The sequence below is a fragment of the Dermacentor silvarum genome, chromosome 10, assembly GCF_013339745.2.
Source record: "Dermacentor silvarum isolate Dsil-2018 chromosome 10, BIME_Dsil_1.4, whole genome shotgun sequence".
Taxonomy (NCBI): Eukaryota; Metazoa; Arthropoda; class Arachnida; order Ixodida; family Ixodidae; genus Dermacentor; species Dermacentor silvarum.
In genome coordinates, this window is record NC_051163.1 from 5,349,337 (window position 1) to 5,362,807 (window position 13,471).

General features: G+C 44.2%; 1 protein-coding gene across 1 annotated transcript in view; it reads left to right on the top strand.

Moving 5' to 3' along the window:
- LOC119466511 (protein SHQ1 homolog) overlaps nt 1–13,471 on the top strand; it is a 55,245-nt gene that overhangs the window by 13,627 nt on the left and 28,147 nt on the right. The window contains exon 6 of the mRNA XM_037727027.2: nt 11,538–11,650. Coding sequence (XP_037582955.1) covers nt 11,538–11,650 — 113 coding nt within the window. The remainder of the gene's footprint in view (nt 1–11,537; nt 11,651–13,471) is intronic.

Below are 13,471 nucleotides of genomic sequence, written 5' to 3' on the forward strand. Positions count from 1 at the left end.
TTAAGTTGTTGGAAGCAGTGAGTTGCCCGGATAGTCTGGTGCAGAAGTCTTCTGCGACATCAATATCTGGTAGTTGTTGGAAGAGGGCCAGAGCCTTGAATGGAGAGCCCTCGCACCGTCCTCCATAAGTGCGATAGGGGTTTGTGAGGGTCTAGCGATTCACAGAAAGCAGTCCAGCGTTGTGACTCTTGCTTATCTAACCGGCGCTGGATCTTCTTTTGTTGGCGTATAGCAGTCCGTAGATCGTCCATTGACTTTGCGCGTCGGTATCTAGTACGTTCGGCACGTCGCCGGATGGCTCGAAGTCGCTTTAGTTCTATGCCAAATTCAATGAATTTCGAAGAGCACATTAGAGTAGGCATACTGTCTTGCACTGTGCTCTTGATTATGTCTTCCAAATTATATAATAAATTACCTTGACATTGGTCTTCCATAACAGACTAGAATTTGGGCCAATCCATTCTTTGGATGGTATCACTTGACTTCGAAGAGTACAGTCCTCTGATCTTGACATACATTGGAATAGGGTCACACCTGCGCGTTTCAATGTCCGTAAACCATCCTGTATGCCTGATGAGACTTCGTGAGACGAAGGCCAAGTCGAGACAGCTGCTGTATATGGTGCCACATAAAAATGTAGGACTGCCGTCATTTAAAACCCAGTGTTCGCTGTCGGAGGGGAATGATATCAAGTCTCTGCCTTTCGCGTTGGTTTTCGTACTTCCCCAGATTGTATGATGAGCGTTGAAGTCCCTGATGATAATCCATGAATCAGGAGATGTTGACAGAATGTCACGTAATCTTTTGGAGTCAAATCTACTGGATGGTGATAGGTACGTACCCACAACAGTGACGGTAAGTCTTTTCTTGGCACACGTATTGGTTATCGTCATGAGGCGGCACAGGCTGAAGAATGTAAAGGCCAAGATATAGTCCAGAATTTTCGGCGCGTCAGGCCGCGGCAGGCGAAGTCGGATGCGCTACGCCAGCCACGCCAGCCTGTGGAAGTAATTTGTCTCCTCTACAGTTCGGCGCGCACGCCGCTTACATGCCGCATGAGGCTAGTGCCATCTCAGTGTGTGGGAGCACAACTTCACGGCCGCGCGAACAGCTATTTCTATGGCGCATGTGCGTTCTCGCTTTCTGACAGCATGTGCCCGCGCCGTCCGAGTTGTGCATACTTTTTTTTTTGACAAGACAAGACACTTTATTTCAGACAACCAGCATACATAGTTGCCTAGGGGATCGGCGTTAAGGTACATAAAGCCTGACAGAGCGCCGATCACCCGCTTACACATACATGAATAACCAGTCATGCATAAAATATGAACATAAGTTCGAAAAGAAAGCACATCGTGATTTTTTACATAAGCAAACAAAAAAATACCTTATACGCAGCTCTCGCTCCGTGTGCTGTTTGAGTGCCTTCACGGCATGGCGTTAACTTGTCCTGACAGCCAGAAGATCGCACTCCTAGTGCTAGTGCGTCAGCTACGTCAAAAGCGGAAGCGGACTATGTATATACATCCTCATTTGCGCTGTCATCGTCCACGGACGTTGAGAAAGCCACGGCCACGCTTTCATACGAGCGCCGCAAGCCGCCATTTTGCCCGCTGCCCCTACAGCGTGCAGTGCATTCTGGTCTAGTGGCAGCCGCGTGAAATAGAACATGGCAGCGCTGAGTGCGCCCGACGCAGCTAGGCACGCCGGCTACGCCGTGACGCCAGACTGTAGATTGTGCAATTTTCACCGGTGTTGCTTATCCGCGCCGTGCGGGGCCGCGCGCGCGTTATGCCGGGCTATATCTTGCCCTTAAGTGAGGTCACGGCGAATAAACACTTGAATAATCACTTAAGTTAACAACAAAGCTTGGCAACATATTCCACAGTTCAATTACGGCTGTAAAAAAAGTGGCTGTTTCGCCCGAAAGGCGAAGCATTGATTGCGATAGCAAATTAGTGGATAGGTATATGAAGTGAGGATAGTAGTTTTATCGGCCGTATAAACTTGTAAACTTAGACACACTAACTAAATTAACAAGCATGGTGTCACGCGTGCACAAGCAAACATGAACGCATCTCACTTAATGACCAGGGAAACTCGCTGTGGAAACACTAGACTGAGTCAGCAGCAGCAGCAAGTGAATTGAGCTCTGTGCCGGCATTCGCATCAACGCAATCTTAGCCCTGAAAACACAGGGAGGGCGGACTCCACCCTCGCCACAGATGCCTTTCAAGATACGGCCGCGCGCTCGCGGCGCCGAACGCCCCCCCCCCCCTCTTCCCTCCCCTTTGGTGCCTTCCATACCTGCGGGACTGCACGGCCGCAGTAAAGCGTGGCCCCTCCACTGCCCACCCTCCCCCCGGAGACTTCCGGCCCGGCGGGAGTGCGCGGCCCCTCCACCTCCGTACCCTCCCTCCGGAGCATTGTGCCTGACTGGAAGACTGTGCGCTTCCTTCCCGCTTTGTGCCCTTGTGTGCACGAGCCGCGATTGCTGGCTCACCATCGCATGCTTTCACTCACACATACAGAGTACGGTGCGCGGCGACGATTTTATCACCCGTGCACTTTATATGGAACCTCATGGCGACGATGACGGCAGAAATTCGCCTGGAGTGTCCATATACTATTGCAATAAAATTGAATAGTGAAACACCATTTCGAGCAAAGTATGACTGTATAACATAATTGTGATTAACACGAGCGATTTCTTTGCCCTGGCAGTGTTACATGCACATCTTTATCAATTTTAAGTTGTCCATGCAGCGCCTGTAAAAAGACTGAGCCAATTTTTTTGCCTTCGTGCTTCTAGTGGTTCCAACTCGCAAGACTGCAGCATTTGTATGACTGAATCTAACCGATTTTACTGGCGGCATATGAAGCACACAGTGCGGCGCTCAATTTTTTATAAATTTGTTTTTTATCCTTCCTCATGAAGGCACCGAACGACCGAGGCATATTCTAGTAATGGCCTAATGAAAGTAATACAAGCGATCAGCCTTATATCCCGATCAGCTTGCTCTTGTTCCTGCCCCAAGTATCCTTTCAACAGGAACAGGAGTATCTGATTCACTTTCGAGCACACTTTTTCTATATGCATATGCCATGCCAGAGTTTGTGTTATTGTAATGCCTAAATATTTAAATTGACTAGCATGAACTAATAGATTATCATCAATATAATAGTGAAAAAGCATGACGCTTGCTTTTTTAGTGATATGTGTAGTGTGACTGAGTGTAGTTGATTTCCATTCCCCAAAGATAACACCACTGATTGAAATTATCTAGACAATGGCCAATTCTGAGTTGATCTTCCACGTTGGTTATGGTAGAATAAATTAGTCATCTGCGAGAAGCTTCAACTTAACCGGTTGTTTAGCTACACTAAGAATGTCATTCATAATAACAGTAATAATAGCGAACAGCGGACCCAACACTGAACCGCAAGGAACACCTGAAAGTACTCGATAATTTAATTGCAGGGGTCATGAGAGAGGTAGTGGCCTAACACTGCACTAGGTAGGCCAATGCCTGTTCTGGTGAGGGAGTGCCTTTGTTGAAGCTTAGTGGGCCTTCCTAATTTGGTTGCACCTGGACTAGCATAGCCCCGCTGGCTCTCGGCATTTTTCTTTTTTTGCCGGTGTCAGGCGCCACTTCACGCCTGAAAATGTAGTGTACTGGAGGAGGATTCGAACCTATGACCTTCCGATTAGAATACTGGTGTTCTACCTGTGCTCCACGCCACTACGATAAACTGCCATCCAAACACACTGTCTGTTTTCGATCACTTAAATATTGTTTTATCGAAACCACTATGCTTTCATCGATACTGAAGTTTAAAGATGAGCTTATCATCATTATCAGCCTATATTTATGTCCACTGCAGGACGAAGGCCTCTCCCTGCGATCTCCAATTACCCCTGTCTTGCGCTAGCTGATTCCAGATTGCACCTGCAAATTTCCTAACTTCATCGCCCCACCTAGTTTTCTGCCGTCCTCGACTGCACTTCCCTTCTCTTGGTATCCATTCTGTAACTCTAATGGTCCACTGATTATCCATTCTACGCATTACATGGCCTGCCCAGCTCTATTTTTTCCACTTAATGTCAACTAGAATATCGGCTATCCCCGTTTGTTCTCTGATCCACACAGCTCTCTTCCAGTCTCTTAACGTTAGGCCTAACATTTTGCGTTCCATCGCTCTTTGTGCGGTCCTTAACGTGTTCTCGAGCTTCTTTGTTAACCTCCAAGTTTCTGTCCCATATATGTTAGCACCAGTAGAATACAATGATTGTACACTTTTCTTTTCAACGACAATGGTAAGCTCCCAGTCAGGATGTGGTAATGCCTGCCGTATGCACTCCAGCCCAATTTTATTCTTCTGTAAATTTCTTTCTCATGATCAGGGTCCCCTGTGAGTAATTGACCTAGATAAACGTACTCCTTTACAGACTCTAGAGGCTGACTGGCGATCCTGAATTCTTGTTCCCTTGCCAGGCTATTGAACATTATGTTCGTCTTCTGCATATTAATCTTCAGCCCAACTCTTTCACTTTCTCGGTTAAGGTCCTCAATCATTTGCTGTAATTCGTCCCCATTGTTGCTGAATAGGACAATGTCATATGCAAACCGAAGGTTGCTGAGATGTTTGCCGTTCATCCTCACGCCTAAGCCTTCCCTGTCTAACAGCTTGAATACTTCTTCTAAGCATGCAGTGAATAGAATTGGAGAGATTGTATCTCCTTGCCTGACCCCTTTCTTGATAGGTAACTTTCTACTTTTCTTATGGAGAACCAAGCTTGCTGTGCAATCCTTGTAGATGTTTGCCAAGATACTCACGTATGCCTCCTGTACTCCTTGGTTATGCAATGCCTCTATGACTGCTGGTATCTCTGCTGAATTAAATTCTTTTTCATAATCTATGAATGCCATATAGAAAGGTTGATTGTACTCCCCAGATTTCTCTATTACCTGATTGATGACATGGATATGATCCATCGTAGAATATCCCTTCCTGAAGCCAGCCTGTTCTCTTGGTTGGCTGAAGTCAAGCATTGCCCTGATTTTATTGGAAAGTATCTTGCTGAATATTTGATACAATACTGAAAGCAAGCTAATGGGTCTATAATCCTTGAATTCTTTAACGTCTCCCTTGTTATGGATGAGCATAATGTTGCCGTTCTTCCAGCTTTCTGGTACCCTTGATGTCGTGAGGCATTGCGTATAAACGGCTGCAAGTTTTTCAAGTATATCTCCTCCATCCTTGATTAAACCGACTGTCATTCCATCTTCTCCAGCAGCTTTTTCTCTGGTCATGTCTTTCAAGGCACTTCTAAGTTCATCGCTAGTTATAGAAGGAGCCTCTGTATCGTGTTCATCACTACTCCGAATGGAAGTAGCTTGGTTGCTCTGGGAACTGTACATGTCAGTATAGAATTCTTCCACTGCTTTTACTATGTCATTGAAATTGCTGATATTACCCTGCTTATCTTTCAGTGCATACATTTTGCCTTCTCCTATCCCAAGTTTTCTTCTCACTGATTTCACTTATCATGAGGCACTTAATCAAAGACTGTTGCGAAATTTATACAAATGGCTTCAATCGGTTGCTGGGCATCTATGGCAGCGGCGAAGTCATGAATGACTGTTTATATTAGTTGTGTAACGGTCGACAGCCCAACTCGGAATCCATGCTGACAGGAGTAAAGTAAACTATTTCCTCCTAGTAAATGTAACACATGCTTTGCAATGATGTGCTCTATGTGTTTACAACATATGCATGTGAGTGAAATAAGATGGTAATATTTTGCAAGTGTGCGATCACCGCCTTTGAATACCAGTATAACAATGGCACCGTGGCAGTCCCGTGGCAAAGAATGCGTATGCAGTGACTTTTGCAAAGTTATCTTTAGAAAGTAGGATATCCGTTCGGCATAGCGCTTCAAAAGTTGAGGACTAATCTCGTCAGACCAGCTAGACTTTCTTTCGTCTAAATTCAGGAGTAATTTAAATACTCCCTCTCGAGTGTTTACCAATTATTCCATTGGATAGCATATCATGTACTCTAGATGTTTGCTTAGCTTCGTGTTTGTACCTCTAGAAAACACTGATTGAAAAAAACAAAACAATTAAGATGTTTGGCAATGTCTGCTGTGTTTGTCATATTTGCAGTCCGGGTTACTGTTTCCTCAATTTTATCTTTTGTGTTGCTAAAATACCTCCAGAACTTTCGGGGGAACTTTTTAAGAAGCCAGTCAGTGTTTGGTCAAAGAAATGTTTCTTAGATTGCATCAGAGTTGTAGGCTCTTTCCTTTCTGCGCAGACGCTTTAGCTTTCTCTTCATGTGAATAATGCCGTGGTTAATATAAGGTCGCTGTTGTTCTGATTTTTTTTTTCTACGTGCTTGCACAAAGGTATACATATTGACATAATGGATCTATCGAAGATGGTGGTAACTGACTACTTTAGCTTACTTGCTGACTATGGCTTGTTTAATGCAATAACGAGTACACTAGAGAAGAGCACTTGGGCTCAAAGATTACAAAGTCATGCATATATCATATTGTTGTGCATTTGCTGAAACAGTATTACATATCTGGTGTAATTAAATTAATTAGCTGATCATTATTTCATGACACTAGTGGTCATGGCAGATGACAATAACAAGTTGCAGAACTCTCACTAGGAAAATTATTGACAGCACACATGCGGACGAACCAGTACTTGAATATATAAACTGGAATGAGCTTTCGGATTTTGACCATCTACGCTTGTACAACAAGTTATTAGAAAGTATGCGGCACCAAAAAGAATAATCAACAAGGAGTGTGAAAATGAGACAAAGAAACTCCAATAACAAATGGGTCACGAGGGTAACACTACAATTGTGGCACTTAAAAGACAAAGCTTGGCAAAGATGCAGTAAACAACCTGAAGACACAGCAAAAAGAGATGGATATTGGTCTCTCAGAAATTTGGTCACTGCCAAAATGAGGCTAGTAAGAAGGTGATACTTATCACACCAGTTCTCAATAAATAAAAATGACGCGAAGAAAACCTGACTCTGGCAAATAATTTAATGGGCTGGTGGAAGCACACAAACATTAAAGGTACTGTGAGAAAGCGTTTCTCAAATGAGAGCGCACAACCGCTCTGCGATGAGTTTAACAACACATTTTTGAATGCTGCTGTGAAGCTAAGGGAAGAAAACAGCGATAAGCATAGGCAATACGAACCTAAGTGTACATGCGCGAACTCTGCCTACATATCAGAGCAAGAGCTATGGAATATAATCAGCACCGTGAAACTATGGAAGCCTGCTGGCTATGCAGAATTCATATTCGCAATCTTTACTACAGCTTTAATGACCTGAAAAATGTTCTCTTAAAAATACTGAATGGGATAATTTATGCGGGGGAGATACGAATGGAAATGAAAATTTCGGCCATTAGAACAGTTTACAAAAGCGACAAGAAGAGTGAATGTGGGAATTATAGACCAGTAGCAACAATATCGCCACTTGCTCACATCATGAAAAAACACGTAGCATCAACTATAAAATCCTTTTTTGAAAAATACTCGTTAAATAGTTCTGCTCCATTTGGGGTTACAAAGGGTAAAAAGTCTATTTCTCTTCTGGAGGAATTTTCATATTTTGTCAATAGCTTCATTGAGAACAGTCATGTGGTATTAGCGCTGTTTTTAGGCCTGACAAGAGCCTTTGACACAATTGATCGCAAATTAATGTTGAAAAAATTCTACGCATTAGGCTTTTGAGGCAGTTCAACAAGTTCCTTGTGAATAAATTTTACGACACGACTCAATGCGTGAAGTTAGAAGATAACTATACAGTGATTTAAAGATAATAAAGTATGGGATACCTTAGGGAAGTACGCCAACGCCTATTTTGTTTGACATATATGCCTCAGATCTCGTTTCTGTACAGCTATCATCAAGGATATTTCAATATGCAGACGACACCGCGATTGCATTTGATATTGATGACCAGGAAACAGGATTCAGCAGTTTTCAAACAAATGTATCTAAGGTTGCGGAATGGTTACACGAAAACCATATTTGAATCAAAGACTTAATTATTGTGTTTTAAGAATACCCACAGGGTAATAACTGTGAGCAGGCCAATTTTTCAGTATAGTTCTAGTAATCGTTACAATTGGTGGGCTTTTTAACTCCTGAGGCCACTGTAAATGTTTTTGACCAACACCTTACCTGGCATGACCCTATTCTTTGCATTTGTAAAAAACTTAGGGCTGTAGCAGCTCTATTGTATAACCTGATAGGTAAGGCTCCATTGATTGTGAAACTTTCAATATATCAGGCATTGGCAGGATTATTAGCATATGGCATCACTCTGTATGGCACTTGTTCTGAAAACAATGAACACGAGATCAACCGTGTAATTAAACAAATAGTAAAACGGATAACTTATGGTGCAGCATTACATGAAACTAGTATAGAACAGAGATATGAAGCACTAAGTATATTTCGAGTCGATGAGCTTTTTAGTTATAGTGTGCTCACGAAGCACTGCATTATTCATGAATATAAGGTACCGGTTAATGAGAACGTTACACAAAAAAAAAAAAAGGAATGATATGTTAAGCCACGAGTGTTCACCAGCTATGGTATAAAAACTCGTAATTACTTTGTGCCAAAATTATTGAATGACCTCAGTGTCAACTTGTATAACATAAGCACGAAACGAAAAATTAGGAAAGAAATGAGGAAGTGGTGTATACGTTCAAGCAACTATCAGTGAATTGCACTTTTCAATCGTTCGCTTCCTATGTTTTGTAAATGCCCGCCGTGGTTGCTTAGTGGCTATGGTGTTGGGCTGCTAAGCCTGAGGTCGCGGATTGAATCCCGGCCACGGCGGCCGCATTTCGATGGGGGCGAAATGCGAAAACACCCGTGTACTTAGATTTAGGTGCACGTTAAATAACCCCTGGTGGTCCAAATTTTCCGGAGTCCCCCACTACGGCGCGCCTCATACTCAGATCGTGGTTTTGGCACGTAAAGCCCCATAATATAATTTTTGTTTGTTTTGTAAATAATGGTAATGTGTTATTGTGCCATTTTAAGACACTAAACATTTACCGTGCATTTTAATTGCTTGTCTTTTTATTTTTGTAAATTATAACAATGCGTTATCGGGCGTTGCAATGTGCTATACATTTACCATGCCTTTTAATTGTTTGTGTTAACTGTTTTGCAAATGAAAATAATGTCTATGTGTTATCATGGTGTTATAAAGCTCTACACATTTATTATGTACCACTTTAGTTTCTAAGCAAGGTACAAGCTTACTGTTGTATGCTTTTTATGTATGAAGATGTTCCACCACTGCTTAGTCACCTAACAAGCAGTGTGCGCTCAAAGTGACCATAAAATTCACTATGTGATAAACAAAGAGAATAAAGTGTATTGTATATATTGTGGCACGATTTTCATGAGTTTTGAGAGTGCGGTGTTTTAACATAGTGTGTTTATGGTTTATAGTGTCTATAGACTATAGTCTATAGACTACAGTCTATAGTGATTAGATTATCTCCAAAGTGCAGGAAAAGGCTAAGAAAGCTACGCTTTAAAAAGTCATGCACTTCATCATTGGCACCCTCTGCTTATGAAAAGTGGGGCACTGAACTATGTGCACTCCAGTATCACCAGATACAAAGCAACAATTGAGCAATTGTATAACAACACTACTGTAACTGCAAGGGTGGCTGAACGGGCATGTTGGTAATGTTGTATCTTTCGTTGGCAACGCGACACTCTGCTTGCGAGGTAAGAGCAGTGACAGGAAACAGAACTTTTTCCTTCAACTTCTCTTACTACCCATGTCAAAGATACTGTAATAGCCCACCCCTTATGTAAAACCCCCTCACTGGGGTCTTTGAGATATTGTCAATAATAAATAAATAAATAAAACAAGAACCTTCGCATAAATTTCGGCAAAATAGTGCAAACTTGTTAAGGAATTGTGTTTCCAAGTTGTGAAATTGACTCACTCCCTATCTGTGTGGAATGATACCAACTGAGAACACATGCTGCACTTTGCCTGCAAAGGCTATCACATTGCGTGCCTTCTGTACAGCTTGGCTGTGATGTTCATCCTTGTGCATGCATTTGTTAATCAGCTCTGTTTCCTGGAGATGGCCAGCAGCGAGGCACAATGTAACCAACTCTTGCGGATCATGCTAATGGCAGGAAATGAGCTAACATGCAGTTGGTTGATTGACTGTCCTGCCTGAAGTGACCTGCTTGCCACTTTCTGGTGGGATGGGATGCCTTTGTGGGTGCTCATCATAGGTCTGGCGTGCTTGATAATCGAAGTTGTCTACTGTAAGCAAGGAAGTCGGCCATCTTCATTTGCTAATTTTCTATCCATTTTGATTAGCAAAGCAGTCGCCCTTTCAACCAATCCCAAGGTGCTGTGCAGGGATCGTCTGTGGGTGGGGCAGTTGTATTGTATCCATCCTTCAGTTTTGATTTCCTGCCACAATAACAAGGAAACACTGTAAAGTATGGTTTCTGCCACCCCATTCATCAACATTCTGTATCTTATCTCTTGCCTCACTGCTTCCTGATCCTTCTGTCCTGAGAAAATGTCCACACTCGCAGGTGCCGTGCAGACTTGAATGAAGCAAGCATACACACCGTTGGCCACATTCACTTGGCCAGGCCATTAACGTTTAAGGATAATTAAAGACATCACTTTTCAGCACCTGCAGTGCCAGTTCCTGTCATTCACTCAGCTGGGGCCTTGCAAACTCTTTAATGACTGCATATTTGTCCGATTTTCCACACCTCAACTCAACCACCTTCTATCACTTGGGCTCAAAGGCCTAGTCATTTTTTCTTGAAATCTTCTGGGAAGTGGAAAATTATTGGTGATAATCTCTGCCACATTTTTAAATGTTCCTCCCCTCAGCCTTGACTCCGAAAAGTGGAGGGCAGCGCCTCCCCTCAACCAAATTAGTACTCACTGCACACGAGGAATGCTCTTCGGTGGAGCTGTAATTTCGCCATCAGGCACTATTGGTGTCTGCCGAAGGTGCCAGACTAAAGGAGTATTTTTCGAGTCGGGCATCACTGCAGAAATCATCCATAAGCATAATTGAACACTACATCAGTCTAAGGGTGGCGCTACCCTTTGTCTTCTGGATTTTAGTTGCATAAGCATATGGCAATTGCAGTCACTTGCCATGGGATGCATGCTTCCTCCAGTCACACCCTCCACATGTCATCAGTGGCAAGCTCTTGTGCTGCATATTCTGGCATCACCTTCACAGTGTCAATGGAAATGCATCGTGTCATTAATGTCACTCGATTGTCATGGTGAGCCTCTCGGTGTCAGATGTGGCTTTGACAGTGTGCTGTCCTTCCATGTATTCCCTGGCACCAGTGCTGTGAAGCAAGAGGGCCACATGGTAATATGTCGTGTCGTGCCTTGCAGTTTGTGAAGTTCCCATTTCTGATTTCTTTGTTGGTGACACCTTTGTTCTTTCTGTCATGCAGGAGGAGATGTCTGACCTGGTGGACATTGCTGATCCTGAGCACAAGAGTGTCCAGGAAGCCCGGAAAGAGCGACTGAAGGCTGAAGAGGGCCACTTCAGTGCAGAACACTACCTGTAATTGCACTGCTCTCTGTCCTTGGGTGTAGAGAGTGAGGCATATTTTGTGTGCTCTAAAGTAAGCCCAGCCCCTGGTGTTGCTCATAGATGCACATTGCTGGTCCAAAAGCCAGTGCTCCTGAGCAATAGCACAGTCCTGTACCACTGCACTTGATGACACTCCAGCAATTAAGTACAACTACACACAACACTTAAGAAAGGACATTTATTGGCACTACTTCAAACACCAAGCAGATCCTATGGAAGCAACAACATTCACCCACTGTGGCTGGTTCAAACTGTGGAAGAAAAGTGAAGATGTTGGCAAACAAAAGTGTGAAGTGAGTCTCATTGCCACCACAGGAAGATCTTGCGTGCAGCGCATAAAGCTGTACTCTGCAAGTACTGCCTCACTCTTTGCAGCCTGACCAATCACCATGGCACTTTGCAGTTGCATAAAAGTTGTCCTCATTGCAATTGTGAGTAGGAAGGGGGCAGCTGGTGTTGGCAGTGTCCATTTTGACCATTTTTGTGGTGCCAATGGGAAAACAGAGAGGAACTTGGTGATTGTCAGTAACACACCCCCAGGGGCACACTAATAGAGTAAGATGGCTCATAAGACAGGAGCGCTAAGTTGTTGAAAGGAGCTTTGCCTAGTACCACACTTGCAAGGGAGCTTGTCTGAACCTCATCAACTGGTCACATTGCAGTTGTGCACGAGTCTACAACGAACATGTAGCCACGAGAATTTTTCGGAATGGTGCTGTAATAGCGGAGTTACACGCATTTGATGATAAAAAAACTGCCCTCACTCATTTCGCTCTTTCCTTCATTATTCTCCACATTGGCTAGTCTCTCCTCCTTGCAGAGCACTCCTCCAAATGTCACGTGACTACATCATCGCCAACGCGCTTCTCAAAACACTGTCCACTCCCGGTTAAGGCACGTCCGCACTAGCGGCAAATATACTGACGGTGAACTGACCTTCAGTGCTGTAGAATCTCTGCCGCGCGACAGGTGTCCAAAGTATACGTCAGTTCGGCCGGCGCACCGCCTGCTGCACGATCGACGGGCTAATCGATGACGCGCGAAGCTGTGCGCCCCCGTCGCCGGTGACGAAAACATCGACTGCAGCTTCTGTTCCAAGCAAAATTATTTCCTCTAGATAAAGCGGTACATAAATTGTACATTTTATGAAAAACAATATCCGCTGTCAAACGTTTAACATGAGCGAGAGCTCCGGTACTTGTCGAGCTCAGCTCCAGCGCACGGCTACCGACGGGAGTCGACCGGCTCGGCTGTGTTCGCATCGCAGCGGACGGCGCTCCTAATATCAGCGTTTCTTTGTTTACAATTATTGCGAAGAGCGACAACAACGATACGAAAATATTGCGGCTTGTAAGTGTTGGTAATTCATTTTGAAGCGCCGTCCGCTTTAGTTTTGAAGGGAACCGGAAAGGGGCCTAGCGACGATATCAGCGCCGTCGAGTGATCAGCGGCGGTGAGGCTGCCGCACAAATGAGTCCCAGTCTCATCCTCTCTACGTATGGCAAGGAAATCTCGCCGTTTGCCAGCAAAACCGCTGTCGAACGGCGACCCGCAAATGGCAAACGGCATGCGGCGAGTTACCGTGCTGGTAACGTGGATGGGCCTTGGCCGCGACTCGGCGCTTCTCGGCTACCCGCTGTTGCTTCTATGCCGGCCCGTGCTCATGCGAAGCGTGCCGCTATGGACCCTGTGTTGCGCGCACGTCTAGAAAGGCCTACATTGTCGCACTTTGTTCACGTAGCTAATCAGACCGATAAGCACAACTGTGTTGGAAAGCGAGCGATTTGGCAC